At 43.6% G+C, this 23408-nt stretch overlaps 1 protein-coding gene and 1 pseudogene across 3 annotated transcripts in view; both read right to left on the bottom strand.

Moving 5' to 3' along the window:
- The window catches only part of RALGAPA2 (Ral GTPase activating protein catalytic subunit alpha 2), a 379248-nt gene that overhangs the window by 159307 nt on the left and 196533 nt on the right, over positions 1–23408 (bottom strand). For all 3 annotated transcript variants that reach the window (XM_066386989.1, XM_066386988.1, XM_066386990.1), the window contains 3 exons: positions 13524–13652; positions 3220–3348; positions 2359–2417 (listed from right to left, as the gene is read on the bottom strand). In XM_066386989.1, the coding sequence (XP_066243086.1) occupies positions 2359–2417; positions 3220–3348; positions 13524–13652 (317 nt within the window). The remainder of the gene's footprint in view (positions 1–2358; positions 2418–3219; positions 3349–13523; positions 13653–23408) is intronic.
- Positions 11738–12337, bottom strand: LOC136405654 (transforming protein RhoA pseudogene; annotated as a pseudogene).

The following is a 23408-nucleotide window of genomic DNA, read 5'->3' as shown; positions in this document are numbered from 1 at the left end:
GTTCAATGTGGTGGCTATGGGAAAAGGATATTACAGATTTCCCCCAAACTTCTGCATTAAAAATCTAGTTAGCCAATGGTAACCATTTACTAAGATGAAGTCTGAGAGACAGTCAGTAGACTCAATGGTTCAATTATAGTTGTGTAAAGTTTGGATTTGTTAAGACATCCTAATTGAGATATCATGTAAGCAGTTTAATATATAAGCCTGAATATATAAGGCAGGGGTCGGGAATCTTTTCGGCTGAGAGAGCCATGAATGCCACATATTTTTAAATGTAATTCCATGAGAGCCATACAACGACCCGTGTATGTTACGCATTATCCAATAAAAATTTGGTGTTGTCCCGGAGGACAGCTGTGATTGGCTCCAGCCACCTGCAACCATGAACATGAGTGGTAGGAAATGAATGCATTGTAATACATGAGGATGTTTTATATTTTTAACGTTATTATTTTTTTATTGAAGATTTGTCTGCGAGCCAGATGCAGTCATCAAAAGAGCCACATCTGGCTTGCGAGCCATAGGTTCCCTACCCCTGATATAAGGGGTTCACAGAAGGGACCAAGTAAATACATTCAGTATCATCAGCAGGAAAGTGGTATTTAAAATTAGAATGAATAAGAACTACTAGAAGTCATGGAGAGAGCCAGTCCTAAGCCTCAAGTCACTAACATTCAGAGGTTAGGTAGAGGAGGGAGGCAGGAAAGGAGCAGATGTAGTGATGAGAAGCAAAATCAGAAGATTATGCCTTAAGGAACTGGCAATGTTCAGGAAGATGGTGAAGAGAGACTAACTTCAGAATTAATAAGATAAGCATGTATATTAAAATTTCTAAGGTAGGCCCTGGCCGACTGGCTCAGTGGGAGAGTGTCAGCCTGGCATGTGGATATCCCAGATTCAATTCCCAGTCAAGGCACACAGGAGAAGTGACCATCTGCTTCCCCACCCTCCCCCCTCCTCTCTCTCTCTGTCTTTTCCTCCCACAGCCATGTCTTCATTGGTTTGAACGCATCAATCCTATGTGCTGAGGATGGCTCCATGGAGTCTCGACCTCAGGTGCTAAAAATAGCTTGGATGTGAGCATAGCCCCCAATGGGCAGAGAATCAGCTCCAGACAGGGGTTGCCGGGTGGATTATAGTTGGGGCATATGTCAGAGTCTGTCTCTCATCTTCTCACTTGGAAAAGAAGAAAAAAGTTATTTAGGAAGAAAGGAAGGAAAGAAGAAAGAGAGGAAGGGAGGGAGGGAGGGAGGGAGGGAGGGAAGGAAGGAAGGAAGGAAGGAAGGGAGGGAGGGAGGGAGGGAGGGAGGGAGGGAGAAAGAGAAGGAGGGAAGAAGGGAAGATGAAAGAAAAAATAGAAGAAAGGAAAAAATGAAGGTAAAAGAAGGGAGAAAATTAAATATTGAGAAGGACTAATAACAGAGCACAAAAAAATGAAAGAAATGCATTTAAATATATCAGTAACAACAATAAATGTAAATGAACTAAAGCTTCAGTTAGAAAATAAAGATTAGACAGGATAAACATATAAAATAAGTATTTACAGTTTTTGCAAAAAAGAGATTTAAAAGAAAAATATAAAAAGGTTAATTTAAAAGGATAGAAAATATTATTAAAAAGTAGATAGATCATATCAAACAAGTGGTCTTTAAGATAAAAACAATTACCCTTAGAGATAAAGAGGTTGCTACATAAACATAACAGATTTAATTCACTATAAATATAATTCTAAACTTCTTTGAAGATAATAACATAGCTTCAAAATATATAAAGTGAAAATGAACAAATAACAAGGAGAAACAGATACCAGTGGGAGATTTTAATGTCTTCTTTTCAGTAAATGATCAAGTGATATAAAAAATTAAAAATAATATGGAATATTTAAAGGAAATTACTTAAAAATTAATAAAATAGATACATCTAGAACAATACACCCAACAACTGAAGAACAGTGTACATATTTTTTCAAACATACATGAGACATTTTCAAAAACTGACTGCCTACAGGCTTATAAAACAAATCTCAATAATTTCTAAGACTATTCTCAGGCAAACAGTGTTTTTGACCCACAATTCAATTAACTACATCAATATCCAAAAATAAACAGAAATAAATATGTTTGAAAATTAAGAAATGTTTCTAAATAAATCATGACTCAATGAAGAAATAGCAGTAGGAACTTAAAAAACATCTGTAATGAAAAAATTAAGTAAAGCATTTTCCTGCCGTAATACTTGTTACACTTCTTAGTGAGTGTAAGGGTACTGCAAAAGAGTAAGTGTTTACTAACATTGTGTCTACACATAAAGTGTATCTTAAAGTTGTAAAATACTTTACTTTTAGTCATCATTTACCTTGCACATTCACTTGGTTCCTCTCTGGCATTCTTCAGTAAAATATTTATGAGGTAACACTAAAAAAAACAAAATTAAATAAAAACTTTGTTTAGTAGTTGGTTTCCCACACGTCAGGCAGGAAGGGCTACTGCAGAGCGGCTCCCATGGGGACGAGTGGGGAAGGACCCTTGGGGCTGGGGAGCCCCGGGCTGTGCGGCCGGCCTGGAGAGCAGGTTCTAGGTGCACAGGAAAACCCTGGCAAAGCAAATGCCACTTCCAGAGAGAAAAACACTGGTTTTCTTTTCCATTAATTGAATTATATGTTATACACTGAATTACTGATTGTAATTATGTACTACAGATAGATTGATTGATCAATTCTGGGATTTGAAAAGCACTTTTGTTTTCCCCAAAGTCAGCAAAGGAGAAAACAAATCCTTATTTTTATTCTTGAAAGGATAAGCTGGAATTTCAAAATTATTAGTAGTATTCTTCAGGCTAACAATGAAATGGAGTATTTAGCTTATTTTAATAATTTCTTATAAATAATTTGATGCACTAATGCAGGATAATTAAACTAATAAAATGACTATAAAGGATGATTCATTATATAATTATGACCCATAGGCATGATAAACAGACCTAATAAAAAACACTCAAGGAACCTATCAGTTAAAACTGCAGTATCCTCTGAATCTCATACATTTAATCCCCCCCCACCAAGACAGCATTCTAAAAAAAAAAAAACTATTGAAACATTTAAACAATATAGCACAACTTTCAGAGATAATTAGGTCACTGTTTAGTAATGGAAGAGATAACCATAGCACTAGAATTACCAAGTGCAAAACTCGAGATTCATTCAAATACATTATGTACCTTGATATCGCCAGCTCCTGTAATGACCCCACTACCTTCTGGCACCGACTGCAGCAGAGGGACCTCCTGATAGGTATTCGGAAAGCAGACAAGAGAACCAAGGATGGTGAGAGCTTCTGAATGCGGTGCCTGTGCAAAAAGTGAAACACATTTTTCTTCTTGTAAGTTAGAAACTGGATAAGAGAACATTTTGTACTTTTTTATGAATTTGAAAGGGAATCTTTATAATTATCTTAGATTAAAAATATCAAACTATGAAGCAGGAGAGGTTTCCCTAAATAAAAAAAATTTCCAAAGAATGGAAAATATCCCTATACTTGGACATAAGCATTGTGAAAACTGGTCTGCAGATTCATTCAGAGTCAGAAAAGCAAATGACTCGGTCATGACTGTTTTACCATTTCTTTTTAAGTCTTATGTTCTTGATAAAACAAGGTAAGTATTAACTCAGTACCAGTTTTGCTGTCAAGACAGTTAGTAAAAATATTTAAGAAAGAGGGGTTAAGGCCCTGGCCAGTTGGCTCAGTGGTAGAGTGCCAGCTCAGCAGATGGACATCCCAGGTTCGATTCCTGGTCAGAACACACAGGAGAAGTGCCCACCTGCTTCTCCACCCCCCCCCTCATTTCTCTCTCTCTCTCTCTCTCTCTCTCTTTCTCCCCCTCCTGCAGCCATGGCTTGACTGGAGCGGGATGGCCCCGAGGCGCTGAGGATGGCTCCATGGCCTCTACCTCAGGTGCTAAGAAGAGCTCAGTTGCTGGGCAATGGAGCAATGCCCCAGATAGGCAGAGCATTGCCCCCAGTGGGCTTGCCAGGTGGATTCTGGTGGGGGTACATGCAGGAATCTTGTCTCTCTGCCTCCTCTCCTCTCCTCCTCATATATATATGTGAGTGTCTATATATATTAGGTTGAATTTAAATCTGGTGAAATGCCTCCTTTAATATATACCTAATTCCAATAATGATCACAATTCAATGAATCTATCCATCCATCCATCTATCCATCTGTTCCTCTGGCTATCTTCTATCATCCGATTATTATGACAATGGCAGCTAACACTTAAAGAGTTCTCATGTGCTAGGCACTATTCTAAGTACTATATAAACATTTCCTCATAGCATGCCCTCAACAATCCACTGAAGTAGGTACTACTATCATTCTCATTTTATAAGTAGAAAACTGAGGCTCAGTGATAGACTGATTTGAACTGAGGCTGTCTAACTCCAAGGTCTATGCTGGGCCTGTATTGTTAAGCAGGTGAGTATGAAATGAAAGTGAGCCTCCCTCCTTCAGAGATGGCAGTGTGCTGTGTGGGATGGGGGAGAACAGGCAGGTAATACTTCATACACAATTCAATGAAGCAGGTGCTATGAGAGCCCTCATATATATATATGAGGGGTTGGGCTAACTATCAGAAGGCACAGAAAGAGAGAAGACACCATCTACCAACTTTCCAGTTTCACCCAGAATGGCTTTGCAAAATAGCGTCTGACATCCAGCAAGATACCAAATTACTCCTTGATCATTATTGGAATTAGGTATATATTAAAGGAGGCATTTCACCAGATTTAAATTCAACCAATACTTACTAGCAGCTATGGTTACCCAAGAATGGGGGCAGGCACCAGAATTACAGAGGTATGTCATTCACCCACCCACCCACCCATCTATCCATCTGTTCCTCTGGCTATCTTCTATCATCCGATTATTATGACAATGGCAGCTAACACTTAAAGAGTTCTCATGTGCTAGGCACTATTCTAAGTACTATATAAACATTTCCTCATAGCATGCCCTCAACAATCCCCTGAAGTAGGTACTACTATCATTCTCATTTTATAAGTAGAAAACTGAGGCTCAGTGATAGACTGATTTGAACTGAGGCTGTCTAACTCCAAGGTCTATGCTGGGCCTGTATTGTTAAGCAGGTGAGTATGAAATGAAAGTGAGCCTCCCTCCTTCAGAGATGGCAGTGTGCTGTGTGGGATGGGGGAGAACAGGCAGGTAATACTTCATACACAATTCAATGAAGCAGGTGCTATGAGAGCCACACTGGGGATATCATGGGAACCCAGTCCATTCATTTTTAACCTAGTTTGGTTCTGATCAGCATGCAGGTAAATAAAAGGCAACATAAAACACAAAGATAATCATGGGACCCAAGATGCAGCAATGGTTGTTCTGCTCAGGATGGTTAGGAAGCACGGACACAAACTGCTGCTAAGAGGCTCACAGTGGAGTCAGCCAGGCAGGTGCAGAGCAAGGGTGAGGTGAGGAAGAAGAGGCATGTTGCAGGGGTGGCGATGGAAACGGCAAAGGCACTCAGGGCACCCCTGGAACTGCAAAGGTGCACAGAGCCCAGAGAGCATGCGCGTGTGCATGGAGGAGCTGGGGTGCTGGAGCGAGAAGAGTCTGAAAGGCATCAGTGCTGCCTGGGGACAGACCTTCAAGCCCCATGGCATCTAAGGAGTGATGCCGTCACACTGCTACCCCAGCAGGTGCGTGATGAGAGTGGGTGCTCTCCGCGAGAGAGTAGTGTGCCGTCACTGAAGCACAGCGTAGGCGAGAGCAACGACAGCTCTGAATGGGGCAATGGCATTGGGGATGAGGGCACTCTATACTTAATGTTTTATTTCATTTATAAATACAAAGATCTGAAACTACTACAGCAAAATGATAAGATTTGCTAAAGTTGGACAGTGAATACACAGGTTCTTGACACATGACCGTCACAATGCAAAACTCAAGGCCCCCATCCAGGCCTTACCTCACCGAGTCTGCAGCGGCACTGAATGCAAGCTGATAGCCTTGCACTGGGAACGTGTTAACTGTTTGGCCTCGGGGACACCCTGTGGGTTCCCAAAGAGTTCCGACAGTTTGTGCAGGAGCTTCTCATTTCTTCCTCAGGATCTAAACTCGGGTTCTGAGCACAGTCCTCCACCCCTTCTTAGAGCTACACTCAGTTCCAGGGAACACCCAAAGCCACGGATTTCAGTGCCTCTAACATGTGCCGCATCTCTCTCCCCAGCATCTCCCTCCAGCCAGACTTCCTCCTCAAGTCCCGGGGTGTAGATCCAAGTGCTTGTTGGACATCCCTACTCGGGCTCAAGAAGGTGGCTCGTGCTGACAAGCCCCCTTTGCCAGAGCTCTGCAATTCTGGGGACAGCACCCCACCACCACTGTCCTCTCCTCTGCTGCCATTACTTTAATTTTTATGTTAAGAAAATCTTTAAGCGTAAAAGAGAATGTTATATACGCGACACCCGACAGCTTTCAACACTCGTACCTCATCTGTTTCCTTTTCAGTTTTCACTTCAAGATTTAAATTTACTTAAAAGTTTCCACTTTCGAGGCCCTTGCTGGTTGGCTCAGCGGTAGAGCATCGGCCTGGTGTGCGGGGGACCCGGGTTCAATTCCCGGCCAGGGCACATAGGAGAAGCGCCCATTTGCTTCTCCACCCCCGCCCCCCCTCCTTCCTCTCTGTCTCTCTCTTCCCCTCCCGCAGCCAAGGCTCCATTGGAGCAAAGATGGCCCGGGCGCTGGGGATGGCTCCTTGGCCTCTGCCCCAGGCGCTAGAGTGGCTCTGGTAGGGGTAGAGCAACGCCCCGGAGGGGCAGAGCATTGCCTCCTGGTGGGCGTGCCGGGTGGATCCCAGTCGGGCGCATGCGGGAGTCTGTCTGACTGTCTCTCCCCGTTTCCAGCTTCAGAAAAATACAAAAAAAAAAAAAAAGTTTCCACTTTCGATATTTTAAAGCGAAGTCAAGACGTTGTGTCATTCTACCTGTGTTCTCCAGCAGCCCGCCCCTTTTTCTGACATCATCACTTCCTGCAGTGTTATATAATTTCATTTGTTTTTATCTCCACGAAGGCGCGGTTTGCCCCAGCGGGTGCTCAGTAACTACAGCCTTGAGATAAGGGGGCTGCCTCTGGCCGCGCTCACAGGGGGACACTGAGCCCCCTGCAGGCCGCTGCTCAGCACTGCTGCTTCTTCCACGAGGGCTTCTCCAATGCATGTCTCCTCTCGATGCTCCCCAACTAGTCCTGTACTGGTGCTCCTCTCGCTTCTCAATGTGACTCTACTGGCTGCTACAGACTTATGTGCGAGTCGTAACAATTGGTTTAACTATCTGATTCCAAGAGTAGGGACCCTGTCGAACTCATCCAGACCAGGTCCTGGCACACAGTAGGTCCATGGTGAGTGTTTCTCAAATAGATTTGCTGTGTCACCCCTTACTTACTGCTGCTCTTTCCCCCAGACAGTCTTGGCTTAGCCTTCATCAAGATGATCCCTTTCCCTGAGGAGCCTCCGCCACAGCTGAGCAAGGGAGCCTGGCTTGCACTGTGGCTTTCAGATGTGATGCTCCACTCTATAGCACTGAATACAAAAAACTCAATCTTAAATAAAGAGTTGTTACACAGCTTTATACAAAGAATGCAGTACATCTAGATTTTTTTTTTTTTTACCTAAGCACTGAGCCCATGTTGAGCCCCAATTTACAAAGAAAAATAAAACTCATATGCTTAAATACATTGTCTAGTACAAGGCAATGCTGGGATTAAACCCAGTTCTGGCTCTACAGAGGCTCCAGGGTCAAAAATGGAAAGGGAATTATATGCAATATTCTATCCTTTGTGTACACACAACTTATCTGTCCTGTCGTTGATGGACATGTGCACTGGTTCTGGGTTTGGCTATTACATATAATGTTTGCTGAGCACAAGCTTTCCCCACCTTCTGGGGACTGGCGTCTGCATTTCTCTTCCCCTGCTGCCCCAACAGGGCAGGTCTATGGAACAGGCATGCTTCACACTGGTAATTAAGTGTGTTAACTGAAAATTATGACTGAACAGGGGTGTCACACCTACACACCTCTCACCAGTTCCCCTATCATTTTAAACCCCAAATTTAAACGAAAGTTTTTAAAAGAGCCCTGTTCCACTGGGTAACTCTTACATTTTCATTCTCTCTCTCCCTCTTTCTTTTTTAAAACTCTTTTGGAAGGTTACCAGGATAGTTAGTTCAACTAGCTAAAAGAAAAGTTTTCTCAAAGAATAACTACCATGCATGATATTAGCTCTAGAAAGAGTAGCATTTTTTATAGAAAACTCACAGCAAAGAAAAGAATAAAGTATGATTTCCCTTCCTATAGCCTGGTTTTTCAAAATTTTTTTGAGTGATTAAAATAAATTTGAAGGTTCTTTGAGAATGATTATCCTAAAATATTTTCAGAAATAATGAAGTATTTAAAGCTGTCATTTAAAAAAAATTATTTATTTATTTTTAGTTCAGTGAGGGGAGAGGAGGCAGAGGGACTCCAGCATGCACCGTAACCAGGATCCACCAGGCAAGCCGATTAAGGCGTGATGCTTTGCCCATCTGGGGAATTGCTCTGTTGCTCAGCAACTGAGCTCTTCTTAGCACCTGAGGAGGCCATGGAACCATCCTCAGTGCCTGGGGCCAAATTGCTCCAATTCAACCATAGCTGCAGGAGGGGAGGATAGATATAGAGAGAGAAAAGCGAGAAGAGGAGGGGTGGAGAAGCATATGGGCTCTTACTTCTATGTTCCCTGACTGGGAATCGACCCCAGGACATCCACATGCCAGGCCAATGCTCTATCACTGAGCCAATATTCTTTAGAGAAAAACATTTAAATTCAATATTTTTTCTTTCTTTTCCTTTCTTCTCTCATCCTTCCCCTTTGCTCCTGTCCCCTATCCTGTCCCTTTGCTTTTTAATTTATCTTTATAAGAAAAAGTTAATGCATAAAAATACCAGCATAAAATGCCAGGTATACAAAGAATTTTAAAAGCAATTTAATTTAAAACCCAGTGTTGGAGTCTGAATTTATTCTTAACAGAAGAAATGAGTAGAGTGAAAAAGTAATAATGTGTCAAATAAACTTTAGATGAGGCTAGCTAGATACGCCTATTGATTTCAATACAAGTCCCTGGAAAACAGCAAAGCTATTGAATATATATATATATTTTTAATTTCCATCTGACTTTATTTTCAAATACAGTTTCTTTTTTTAATAAAAAACACTCTCAGTAGGGATGACAAGTTATCATTATTTGGCAATCCAATTATACAAGAAATACTATATCCAGTCTGGGTAGGTTTATTTATTTTTTATTAACATACATTCAGTGGCACTAAAGGTAACTGACAAGAAAAGACAGAACCTTAACTGCCACAGCTGCATGGACTGGGGTCTTTCTGGCTGAGCACATTTTGAAAACATTAGCTGCCCACTGCAGAGCTGTGCCAATGAAATCTGTTCAGGTGGTGACTCACCAGAGTACCTTGCAGCTGTCAGATGACAGGCAAGACATGTCAGTAATGAAGTACTCACAGCCTAATTCACAAAAGACACCTCTTCTCTTTCTAGAAAGCAGCAAGAAGTTAGAAAACTCCTAAATTAGCACCTGGTCCTCACAAAACCAACGGGCCAGGTGGGAGTGCAGAGGAGGGCTGGTAGAGCGGTGTCAGAAGGACACAGGCGGGCAGGTGGGAGTGCAGAGGAGGGCTGGTAGAACGGTGTCAGAAGGACACAGGCGGGGCAGGTGGGAGTGCAGAGGAGGGCTGGTAGAGCGGTGTCAGAAGGACACAGGTGGGAGTGCAGAGGAGGGCTGGTAGAGCGGTGTCAGAAGGACACAGGCGGGCCAGGTGGGAGTGCAGAGGAGGGCTGGTAGAACGGTGTCAGAAGGACACAGGTGGGAGTGCAGAGGAGGGCTGGTAGAGTGGTGTCAGAAGGACACAGGCGGGCCAGGTGGGAGTGCAGAGGAGGGCTGGTAGAGCGGTGTCAGAAGGACACAGGCGGGGCAGGTGGGAGTGCAGAGGAGGGCTGGTAGAGCGGTGTCAGAAGGACACAGGCGGGGCAGGTGGGAGTGCAGAGGAGGGCTGGTAGAGCGGTGTCAGAAGGACACAGGCGGGGCAGGTGGGAGTGCAGAGGAGGGCTGGTAGAGTGGTGTCAGAAGGACACAGGCGGGGCAGGTGGGAGTGCAGAGGAGGGCTGGTAGAGCGGTGTCAGAAGGACACAGGCGGGCCAGGTGGGAGTGCAGAGGAGGGCTGGTAGAGCGGTGTCAGAAGGACACAGGCGGGCCAGGTGGGAGTGCAGAGGAGGGCTGGTAGAGCGGTGTCAGAAGGACACAGGCGGGGCAGGTGGGAGTGCAGAGGAGGGCTGGTAGAGCGGTGTCAGAAGGACACAGGCGGGGCAGGTGGGAGTGCAGAGGAGGGTTGGTAGAGCGGTGTCAGAAGGACACAGGCGGGGCAGGTGGGAGTGCAGAGGAGGGCTGGTAGAGCGGTGTCAGAAGGACACAGGCGGGGCAGGTGGGAGTGCAGAGGAGGGCTGGTAGAGCGGTGTCAGAAGGACACAGGCGGGCCAGGTGGGAGTGCAGAGGAGGGCTGGTAGAGCGGTGTCAGAAGGACACAGGCGGGCAGGTGGGAGTGCAGAGGAGGGCTGGTAGAGCGGTGTCAGAAGGACACAGGTGGGAGTGCAGAGGAGGGCTGGTAGAGTGGTGTCAGAAGGACACAGGCGGGCCAGGTGGGAGTGCAGAGGAGGGCTGGTAGAGCGGTGTCAGAAGGACACAGGCGGGCAGGTGGGAGTGCAGAGGAGGGCTGGTAGAGCGGTGTCAGAAGGACACAGGTGGGAGTGCAGAGGAGGGCTGGTAGAGCGGTGTCAGAAGGACACAGGCGGGCAGGTGGGAGTGCAGAGGAGGGCTGGTAGAGCGGTGTCAGAAGGACACAGGTGGGAGTGCAGAGGAGGGCTGGTAGAGCGGTGTCAGAAGGACACAGGTGGGAGTGCAGAGGAGGGCTGGTAGAGCGGTGTCAGAAGGACACAGGCGGGGCAGGTGGGAGTGCAGAGGAGGGTTGGTAGAGTGGTGTCAGAAGGACACAGGCGGGGCAGGTGGGAGTGCAGAGGAGGGCTGGTAGAGCGGTGTCAGAAGGACACAGGCGGGGCAGGTGGGAGTGCAGAGGAGGGCTGGTAGAGCGGTGTCAGAAGGACACAGGCGGGGCAGGTGGGAGTGCAGAGGAGGGTTGGTAGAGCGGTGTCAGAAGGACACAGGCGGGGCAGGTGGGAGTGCAGAGGAGGGCTGGTAGAGCGGTGTCAGAAGGACACAGGCGGGGCAGGTGGGAGTGCAGAGGAGGGCTGGTAGAGCGGTGTCAGAAGGACACAGGCGGGCCAGGTGGGAGTGCAGAGGAGGGCTGGTAGAGTGGTGTCAGAAGGACACAGGCGGGGCAGGTGGGAGTGCAGAGGAGGGCTGGTAGAGCGGTGTCAGAAGGACACAGGTGGGGCAGGTGGGAGTGCAGAGGAGGGCTGGTAGAGCGGTGTCAGAAGGACACAGGCGGGGCAGGTGGGAGTGCAGAGGAGGGCTGGTAGAGCGGTGTCAGAAGGACACAGGCGGGCCAGTTGGGTTGGACATCATTAATAATCATGGTTGGCTTCTAAATACTGGTAGCAAGATGACTCGATTTATAATCTTAGATAAATCAGAGATAAATAAACAAGGTCAATAGTCATACACTAAGATGAATAAACAGCACATCAACACTGGCGGGAGGGGGCTGTGCTTGAAGCAGGGTTTCCGAGACAAGGCTCCCAGACTGTTCCTTTCCACATCGGGCTTGCAGAGCAGCTCTTGTGGCCATTTCAAATGCATCCCTCACTCGATGTTTGGTGTTTGCTGAACACTCCACGTACCCAAAAGCGCCAATCCTGTTTGGCATCTCTCTGCCTTCCCCTGGCTTTACCAGCTCCTGCTTCCCCTTGCCTAGCTCCCGCCTCATGTGCTCATCATTCTGAAGATCCTTCTTGCCTGACCTGCGGTGGCGCAGTGGATAAAGTGTCAACCTGGAATGCTGAGGTCGCCGGTTCAAAACCCCAGGCTTGCCTGGTCAAGGCACATATGGGGGTTCATGCTTCTTGCTCTTCCCCCCCTTCTCTCTCTCCTCCTCCCCTCTCTAAAATGAATAAATTTTTTTAAATGTTAAAAAAAATAGATCCTTCTTGTTTCCAGCCAGGATGATGGGCTCACTGGGATGGAAGTGCTTGACTTTCAGAGCTCATTTTTCTGGGATGTTTCCTAAACTATCAGGGCTGTCGATGGAGAAACACATCAGTGTAACACTGGTGTCCGGGGAGCAGAGGGGCCTCGAGCGATCGGAATGTTCCTGCCCAGCTGTGTCTGGCAAAGCCGACTCCACCCGCTTCCCATCCACTTCAGTGTCTGCATACTGTCCTCACACACTGCAGGTGAACACACGTCCTCTGGGATGGTCCTTGCTAATGATGGGCAAGCAAGTCTGCCAAAGGCTCCATCACCAACAGTCACAATTTCTTCCAGGTGGCAGCCATCGCTTACAAATGTGCTGCAAGACCCATGGCCTGGTTGGCAGAAGTTCTACAAAGTGCCCTGAACTTCTCAAACGACGGGCACTCGGGCAATGGCTCCCACTCCTGCCTCTCTGCACTGAGGATGCCTGTCCACAAGTTGCAAACTTGGTGAGTAGAGCACGTGGCTGAGGCAGCGGCAGGGTGAGTAGAGAACCCACCCACAGACTGAAGATTGCAGACACAGGCAGGGGGCATGGGCAAGAAGGAGGGTCAGTAAAGCTAATTTTATTTACATTTGAAGAGGAGAAAATGAATCTGAATAGTTAAGTTATGCTGAGCACAAATGTGAGAAGCTTTTTAAATTTAAATGAGTATTTTCTCAAAAGACATTAAGATATAGCCCTAATAGTGGAGGTAAATGTGCAGACTGCGAATAAGTTCTATGTATGGCTCTTAATATCCATTTGGTCCGTCCACTTGCTTCTAATTTTTTAGTACAACAGTTCTGCACGCAAATAAGAACATATATATTCATTCTGGTTAAAATGTTAGTGTTCTAACATTTAGAAATATTTCCTACTAGATTTCTAATAACTAAGACAATAATGAAAAAATATTTGATAATGTACACTTAAAAATTTTTATCTGATATCCATGTCTGTGCGCCACTTACTAGAAAATGCTAGTAAGACTCCAAGAAACGAGTCCTGCTGCTGACTGTGCAAGTGTGCTGAAATATTAGTGAGGATATGATTTTTCACACTCTGGCCTTTTGATGAAACGCCTTTCCAATACCGGTGTGTCACCTTATCCTACGATTTCACACATCAGCTGCCAGGGCACCTACCCGAGAGCCCAGTTTCACATTGCACTAATGAGTCAACACCTGTTAGGAGTGGAGAAATCTGAACCTTGTTAGCGACTGGGAAGCCTCCTGGGAGCTCGGAGGCTGAGCATTGTCATACTCACCGCCAGCATGTCTGTTCCGAGGACCCTGGCAGCAGCCGTGATGAAGTCCCCCACCAGCACTGAAAAGCCAGGCAAACCCAAGGAGAAAAAGCGAGGTGGGCAATGCCTTATAATGGTATTTAAGATATCCTAAAAGGGAGGAGAAAGAAACACAACTAGTTTTCAGGAACAAAATTCCAAAGGAATCAGTCAGTGTGTGTGTGACCACTGTATGATAACCTAGGAGAACACATGTCACGGAACTCTCTCAGTAAAAGGGGTACTCAAAGATGAGCTAGTGACTAGCTGCTGGCCAAGGACAACTGTACCCATTTTACATGTAAGGGAATCAAGATACCAAACTATAAGATGACTTGTCCAAAATCTATATTGTGGCATGGGGACTAGACAGACACTTCTTATATCTTCCACTTAAAGTTGAGCTCCTTGGACAAGCTATAGGAGTGCTGAGGTAAATATAAAAATAAAACCTTTGGACATCTATCACTTTCCATAATCTTCAATTTTCAAAAGTTAAGGATACGTTACATTAAAAAATCTTTTTTTTTTTTTTTTTCCTTTTCATTTTTCTGAAGCTGGAAACAGGGAGAGACAGTCTGACAGACTCCCGCATGCGCCCGACCGGGATCCACCCGGCACGCCCACCATGGGGCGATGCTCTGCCCACCAGGGGGCGATGCTCTGCCCATCCTGGGCGTCACCATGTTGCGACCAGAGCCACTCTAGCGCCTGAGGCAGAGGCCACAGAGCCATCCCCAGCGCCTGGGCCATTTTTGCTCCAATGGAGCCTTGGCTGCGGGAGGGGAAGAGAGAGACAGAGAGGAAAGCGCGGCGGAGGGGTGGAGAAGCAAATGGGCGCTTCTCCTGTGTGCCCTGGCCGGAATCGAACCCGGGTCCTCCGCACGCTAGGCCGATGCTCTACCGCTGAGCCAACCGGCCAGGGCACATTAAAAAATCTTAAAGTAGGTGAAGAGATGAAAATGTTTACTCTCCAGGCAATTTTCTGTGTTAATCAGCAGGGATGTATGAAGTGTAATGGTAGTGTGACTGGTCACACTCGGAGGCCAGGTGGTTGGGGTGGCTCTAGCATGAGTGTGATCATGAGGAAAAGTGCAGAAATGCAGCAGTGGCCTTCTTTTCACAGTGTGCAGTGTGACGACCTCCAACTGTCCAGCCACTGGTGTTCCTGTGCTGGAACAGCCTCTCGCTGGCGGGGTGGTGGCCCAGCCCAGGCGGCACTGGACACCACTCACACCACCGGGGTCAGGCCACCCCTATGAAACCATCTGTATGAGAGTGTGTGTGTGCAAGGGGGGTTAACAAGAAGAGCAAAAACTTCTTTTATACAGTTCTAGGTGATGCACCTCAATCAAACATATTAAGTACTATAGTTATGTTACTTGTAGTTAAGCAACCTATAGGTAGTCTCAAAATACAAGAAGCAAAATACAAAATACAGTCTGACCAGGCAGTGGTGCAGTGGATAGAGCATCAGACTGGGACATGGAGGACCCAGGTTCAAAACCCCGAGGTCACCAGCTTGAGCACGGGCTCATCTGGTTTGAGCAAGGCTCACCAGCTTGAGCCCAAGGTTGCTGGCTTGAGCAAGGTCTGCTCTAGTCCCCCAGTCAAGGCATATATGAGAAAGCAATCAATGAACAACTAAGGTGCCGCAACGAAGAATTGATGCTTCTCATCTCTCTCCCTTCCTATCTGTCTGTTCCTCTCTCTGTCTCTGCCACAAAAAAAAAAAAAAAAAAATACAATCTGGCTTCTTTTCTCAGATTTCAGTGTGGCTATTTTAAAAATCCTTCAAGATAATACCAATTTAATTTGATTAAATTAGGACAAATAAGAGGAACATGCTGAATTCTAACTAACATAAGTCTTCTGTAATCAAAGTAACCTCATTTAACAATTTCTTATCGAAAAAGGGAATCTTTGTGTTCACAAATCATTTCTTTTAACTCTTACCTTTCCCCGTTACACGGTAGATTCAGTTTCTATAAATTGTGCTATTTATATTCTTAAAGTGACTGTACAATGCTTCCTCCAATAGAACTCATATATGATCAATAGTTCAGCAAGTACTAATTTAAAGTTTTAGAATTTCAGCAGACTTCTTCCTATATCAAAATAACTATCTAGATAGACATACAGACAGATAAAAGGAAGGAAGGAAAGAAAAACCTGAACCACACTTCTTCCAAGTTAATGTTTAAACTTGCTTTAATCACATCCTTTGATACACTTTAGGGTCCATATCAGCCAAGACAAACATTCTAAGGGCTGAGCAGATGGATGCTGCAGTTTAGAAAGTGTGTGGTAAACTCATGCTCTAAGAGTGGAACAAAAGATCCACCTTTTTCATAATTAAGCCTCTGATTAATGCCCTGGGCTCCTCACCACACACCTGTAATTACTCACAGAGGTACGCATTGTGCTGGGCCTTGTCTCGGAATATCAGGCATCAAGCTATCCAGCAGCAGATGGAAGCACATTTCTGTTGACATATGCTGCAATGAAAGGATTCGTGCAAACCTGGCTAGCAAGGTAGCAGAATGCCATGCATTTGAAGATTAATAATGCAAACAACCGTGATGTTAACTTTGTTATGTTTATAGTGTTAATTCCATCTGTTGAGATGAGGAACTAAACCTTGAACACTATAGATTTTTTAAATTATTAGCCCATGTTTGAATCAAATGAGTCATTTTAACAACTGGGCTTACAATTTTAATTAAAAAAAATGTTTTCCTGGGATAAGTTTATGGTAATTATAAATTAAATCCTTTAATAGGTTAAAGCCCAAATTTGTAAATAAAATCCAGCTTGCTTCATGAGATTCCTATGTGTAAAGGCAACGATCTGTAAACAGGGCATTCATAAAAATTTACTAAGTTGGCACTGATGCTAAAGACAGCAGAAATGTGTGTCGTAGAGGTAAAGTCACATGGCTCACAGTCCCCCTGGACCTCAGCCAGTCACTTCAACGGAACCTGTTTCTATGAGCAAGAAGATTGGAAAAAGAGGGCAAAATAACAGATGGTTGGCCTGCCCTCCCCACCACCCACGTAAAGCAGAGCCCAGGAGGAGCAGGGCCTGTGCTGCTGTGGCCAGTTAAAGCTGGCACCGGCGTCGGTTAACAGTGGGATAAAGAGGGAACTACATGGCCAGTCAGCCAAACTCTGGCCACATGCCTCCTTATTTTCCTTATCCACACTGACATGGAACAACCCCAAGACTTATCTTTGTGATAGCATTTTAAATTTAGGAAAAACTATGTGGTACTCTAAAGAGAGCAGCTGTGTATTCCGAACAGAAACATCCACAAACCGCTCCCCTGTGTCTAGAAGCCTCCTTTCACCTTCCTCTTGATCCATTAAGATCACAGTTATAACTGGATTCTTTGGAAAAATAAAAACCTGGAGACTGAAACTTTCTTCACTGTCTCCAGGGCTTTGTACAGAGACAGCACAGAATGTCCCCTCTCAAACAGCAATTATTCACACACAACCTCATGCTACTGCCACGTCCACATCCAGAGTGAATACCATTTGTCTGTTTTTCAAAGTAATTTACATTTTCTTAAACTTAAATAAGATTATTCTGGAAAACTAGTATCCCTTGTCATAAATAGAAAAGAATCCTTAAATCAATACAATAACAGTAAATCAAGACTACTGAATTTTTGCAAAATGTCACTGTTTGATGGCAGGTGATTTGCAACCTAAGGTGTTACGAGAGAAGTTCTCTACCCACTCCAGGCAACCTACCCCGCACAATCCCAAGGACTGGAAATGGGCCATTATCCCCACCGTGGGAATGATGCCATTCACTGCTACCTCCACTGTGACTACTAGTGGGAAAGGTCTTTCTAGAACTGGGACCACTAGGCCAAGGCCTAGTATATGTGATCATGTCACACTTAGAGCTTCACGATTCTCTTCCATAAACTGGAATGATTCCCCTTAAAGAGGCGTATCTAATGGTATGCTACAAGTGCGCATGCGCCCCCGTAACAGTGTGTGCGAGCACGCACCTCTGTACGGTGTGCTAGCTGCGAGTGTGCTTCCATAATGGTGTGCTAAATGTGTGTATGCACCTCTGTATGGTGTGCTAGCTGCGAGCGCGCGCCTTCCTAATGGTGTGTCAGATGCACGCGCGCACCGCACCTCCATAAAACGCTGTGCTAGATGCAAGCAAGCGCCTCCCTAAAGGTGCGCTAGAGGTGCACGCGCCCGCACCGCACCTCCCTAAAGCTGCTAGATACCAACAGGTGCCTCCCTAACGCGAGCGCGAGTCTGTAGGGAATGCTCCAAGCATGCACGCACGCACCTCCGTAAAGGTGTGCTAGATATGAGCGCAGGCCTCTGTAAAATGAAAAGGACCATATAAAAGCAAAAATGACAAAAAAATTTTTTTTCCAAAAATGGAAGGACTATGAAAGATTTTACTTTCTAAAATTTACTTTGTAGAATAGAATTCTGTAAACTACTGTTCTGCTGATATTCAGAAAGAACACTGCAAAACATTTAAAAGGTGGCATAAATATATGTCTTAGATTGCATTATCCCAGATATTAAAAGACTAGAAATTAAGGCTTTCAAATAACATCCTTAGCAAAGCATTACAATAATTAGCCATAGTACACAAGAGAAATAAAGGGGGGGAAATAATCTTTTTTAGATTTTCTAGGATCCAGTCTTCTAAGGAGTTTGAGAATTTACTCCAGACAAGTGAATCTGGTAGCAAAAATTAGTTTCTTTTTCACACTCTAAACAGACTAGAAACAATAAGCTAAACAATAAACTCAATGAAAAGTGTATTCTAAAATAGGAATTGTTTACTCTTGAAAACTGACCAAAATGACAAAACTCTTTCACAAACATTTCTTCAAAGGAAATAAAATTCATTCTTCAAAATGCTATAATATAGTGAATAGACAACAAAACAAGTATTTTTCTCATTTTTGGTTGAAAGTCCACACATACACACTATACAATGAGTGTGAAAACTAGACTGTAAGATGATAATTGTGAATTTGTAGCTTATCAAAAGATTCAGGTTTATGAGAAAGTAACTGGTAAGAACATCTGTCTCTTCTGTCACTTATCACGATCTTACAAAAAATCAGGTAATTCAAATAGAGGCGTGTTGTTTCCTCTCCTCCAAAGCACAGTTCTATAAACACAAACCACATTCAGCCTGGTAAATGAATCGCTTTAATTGAATGCTGTGTACACAGTAACTGGAAAAACTGTAAGTGATAAGAAAAAACATATGGTGATGGCGACAGAAATCGGTTTGTTCATTTTGCATAGAGTTGTTTCTTTAGTTCTCTTATAATTGACCTTTAGAACGATAAATGTGTAAAATAATTTTGTTTATTATAGCTCCAAACCTTCCAACAATTACACAAAATGAAATTTTAAAAGGAAGGATTCATTCTGGAAGCATTTCCATTGTTTACATAATTGCACAGCTATAATTTAGTGCTTGTGTTGTTATGGAAAATAAAAAAAAAAGGGCCATTACAGGCCATTTCAATTCAAAATACTGCACAGTGGTGTCAAAAATAAGGGAAAATGTTCACTTTAAAATACTTTAAAATGGATTAACCCTGTAAACAAAAAACATTTCAATATAGTTTTCTATGAAATTCAAATGTTCAAGAAGTTGTCATCCTTCAAACAGAATTAGAAATGTTGCAACTGTACTTTCACACCAATTACATATATATTATTCACTTAATATTTGCTAAAGGCCCAGCAGATGATGGTTGTAACATAATAGCCAGCCATCTGTCTCCCTGCCTTTCCTTCGCAAACTCCAGCCTGCTTCTTCAGACAAATAGATCCGGTTATTCCACAGAAAGTCACTCAGACCTTCCAGGAGGCCAAACTACCGTTAAGAAATAAAATTTTAGTATGCAAAAATCACCGAACTCCTCCGTGAACTTTTTGCTTTAAGAAAACTAAAATGCTACACAAGTAATGATTTCATCATTATTTTTTGGAGAAGATACCTGTCTTTTATCTAGAAAATTCTATGGGAAGCTCCTGTTTAGTAAAATGGGTAGTGTTCAGATCTGCTTATCCCATTAATCCGGTTAATAAAAAGATCTGACTCATTCTACACCCAAGTGGAATTACTAATTATCAAAAAATTTGAATGCAAAGGAATATTTTTATCACTAAACATGGATATAATTTGTTTTCTTTAACAATTCAAAAGGCAGCCACAATCCTACAGGGCCTGGAGGATATCTTTCCAAGTATCAGTTATCACGCTATTGGCAAAGCTCAGAAATGCTGAGTGACCAAAGGTTTTAGTTACCAGAGAACACACCTGAAGAGCCCTCCATGTCCCCAGGCCTGGTCCTTTTACTTCTGCTTGTGAGTCTCTGCTCCACCCTATGCACAAAGGCACCCTTGACAGGCCAACAAGGGCTACCTGGCTTCCTCATGCTGTATCAGCTGGCCTTTTTAAAAAGCACAAAGATCATGTTACGAGCACTGTGCTTATAGAAAAGTCACTGAAAATAAGCATACAGCAGGACTAAGATAAAAATTACTCTCAAGGTCCAAGCCAAGAAATATGTATTGTGCCTTTTATATTATCTTGGTGTAAAGTGTTTGGGGAAAAAAAGCAGAGATTTTTATAAATGTCAGACAAACATGACTCCTCTCGGTATAAGTATGTTATCAGGTCCAGGAGAAGTATGACAAGATAGTGTAACAGGTTCTGTAACAGGAGAAATAAAACTGCCTAGTGCTTCTCACGACACACAAAAAAAATGCTATGGAGCCTTACCAGTAGTGGTACAGTAGACAGTATCAACCTGGGACGCTGAGGTCCCAGGTTCGAAACCTGAGGTTGCCAACTTGAACACAAGGTCACAGGCTTGAGCATGGGCTCTCTGAAATGATACCAGGGTCGCTGGCTTGAGTAATGGGTCACTGACAAGGCTTGAGCTGTACCCTGATCAAGGCACATAAGAAGCAATCAATGAACTAAAGTGACTCTACTACGAGCTGATACATCTCATCTCTCTCTTCCTCTCTCAGAAAAAAAGAAGCTATGGAGACCTTGACGGTAGCGTGTGGAGAAAGGGAATGATGTGACACACATAAAACAAATTTCTGATGGCTGTTGGAGCTGCTCTGGCCACCTGCATGACTTCAGGATTTCAGGAGAGATGGAAGAACCAGGTTAGATGGCCAAAAAAGTCATTGCAACCTTCAAGCCCTACAGGAGAGCTTTGAATACCTTTTATGGTAGCTCTACAATTAATCCCACATCCATGAAGAAAGAGTCTCCTAGCCTTTATACTGATGAAGACTGTCTACTTCAGGAAAAGTGGGAGATTCATGAATGGAATTTAAGAAAACTATATGAATTTTATTTTATACTGGAGTTGATATGTCACCAGGTTATCTTAACTACTTTTTCTTGTTTGCAAGACCTTCATTGTGATATAACTTACCTATAATAAAATTCACCCTTAAAGGGTGAATGGAAGTGTACAACTCAGTAGTTTTTAGTACATTCAGAGAACTGTGCACAATCACCGTTTGAAAATATTTTCCTTACCTCAAATTGAAATCCTCTACCTATTAGCAGTCATTCTCTATTTCCCCTCCATCAGAAACCTAATCTACTCTACGTCTCTATGGAGATACCAATCATGGACATTTTAGAATATGAGTCATACAGTAGGTGGGTTCTTTTTTTGTATTTTTCCGAAGTTAGAAGCAGGGAGGCAGTCAGACAGACTCCTGCCTGTGCCTGACCAGGATCCACCTGGCATGCCCACCAGGGGGCGATGCTCTGCCCATCTGGGCTGTTGCTCCGACTCGGCCAGAGCCATTCTAGCACCTGAGGGGGAGGCCATGGAGCCGTCCTCAGGACCTGGGCCAACTTTGCTTCAATGGAGCCTGGGCTGTGGGAGGGGAAGAGACAGACAGAGATGCAGGAGAGGGGGAAGGGTAGAGAAGCAGATGGGCACTTCTCCTGTGTGCTCTGGCCAGGAATCAAACCCAGAACTTCCACACACTGGGCCGACGCTCTACCGCTGAGCCAACCAGCCAGGGCTAGGTGGCATTTTTTTAAAAATCTCACTTCTTCCACTAGGCATGTTTTCAAGATTCATCCATGTTACAGCATGTGGCAACAATACCTTATTCCTTTTTATGACCAAACAATATTCTGCTGTGTGGGTATTACAACATTTGGTTTTACCCTTTTATCAACTGGTGAACATCTGGGTTGTTTCCACCTTTTGGTGACTGTGAATAATACTGCTTTGAAAGTCTGTGTACAGGTTTTTGTTTGAATACCTATTGTCAATTCTTTTGAGTATATACCTAGGAGTGAAATTGCTGGTTAACATAGTAATTCTATATCTTTTTGAGGAACTCTCAAACTTTCTGTAGCAGCTGCACCACTTAATGTTCTTACCAGTAATATATGAGGGCTTTAATTTCACACTTCCTCATCATTTGCTATTTTCTAACATTTTTAAAAGAAAATATTATAATAGCCATCCTAGTGAGTGTAAAGTGGTATCTCACTGTGGCTTTGATTTGCATTTCCCTGGTGACTAAGAAGGTAAAATATCTTTCATATGTTTACTGGCCATTATTATATCTTCTTTGGAAGTAATATCTGAGTCCTCTGAAGTCTAAGTCCTTCACCCATTTTTAAATTGGGCTGTTTGTGTTTTTGTTGTTGAGTTGTAAGACTTCTTTATATAGTCTTAGCCTTAGATCCTTATCAGATATATAATTTGCAGATATTTCCTACTATTTTGTGAACTGCCTTTTAACTTGCTAAACAGTGTCCTTTGATGCACAAAAGATTTCATTTTGATGAAGTACAACTTACTTTCTTTTGTTGCTTGTGCTTTTGGTGTCATAGCTAAGAATCCACTGTAAAATCCAAGATCATAACAATTTATTCCTATTTTTTTTCTATGAGTTATCTATTTTTAGCTCTTTAATTGATTCCGAGCTATGTTTTGTGTGAGGCAGGAGCCCGACTTCCTCCTTTCAGCATGTGGACCGCAGGCTGTCCCAGCGCCACCTGCTGAAGAGTCTTTCTCCATTGCATGTCTTGACACCTCGGTGAAAATCAGCTGACCACAGGTGTCTGGGTTTATTTCTGGACAAGATTGCTTTGGCGTTTCAAAGTCCCTTGAAATTGCTTATGAATTTTAGGATCAGGTATTTCATTTCTGCAAAAAAAGACCACTGGGATTTTGATAAGAATTTTACAGAAATTTGGGGATTATTGCCATCTTAGCAATATAAAGTATTCCAATTAAAGACAATGAGCTACATTCCCACTTATTTAGGTCCTCTTTAATTTTTTATAGCAATTTTATAGTATTGGGTATAGATACCTTACATTTTATTGGCTGTATTTATTTCTAAAATTTTCTTTTTGATGTTACTGTAAATGAAACTGTTTTCCTAACTTCATTTTCAAGTTGTTCATTGCGGTGTATAGAAATATAGGTGATTTTCTATATAGATCATTTATCCTGCAATCTTGCTGAATTCATTCCCTCTACGTGTGTGTGTGTATTCCTTAGGGCTTTCTATATACAAGATCATGTCATCTGTGGATATAGATAGCTTTTCTTTTTTATTTCCAGTGTGGATGCCTTTTATGTAATTCTCTCACCTAATTGCCCCAGTTAGACTATCTAGCACTCCATTCACTGCATAGAAACAATGAGAATGGACACCCTTGTGTTGTTCCTGATCTTGTGGAAGGGAAATGCCTGTTGTTTTCTTGGTAGGAAGAAAGCCTGAGCCTATGATGTGGCGTCGAAACTACAGAGCAACCTTTTCTCAAGACATTTTTGGAGATTGGTGA

Source organism: Saccopteryx leptura, chromosome 5 (assembly GCF_036850995.1).
Source record: "Saccopteryx leptura isolate mSacLep1 chromosome 5, mSacLep1_pri_phased_curated, whole genome shotgun sequence".
Lineage (NCBI taxonomy): Eukaryota > Metazoa > Chordata > Mammalia > Chiroptera > Emballonuridae > Saccopteryx > Saccopteryx leptura.
This window is presented reverse-complemented; position numbering and strand designations above follow the sequence as displayed.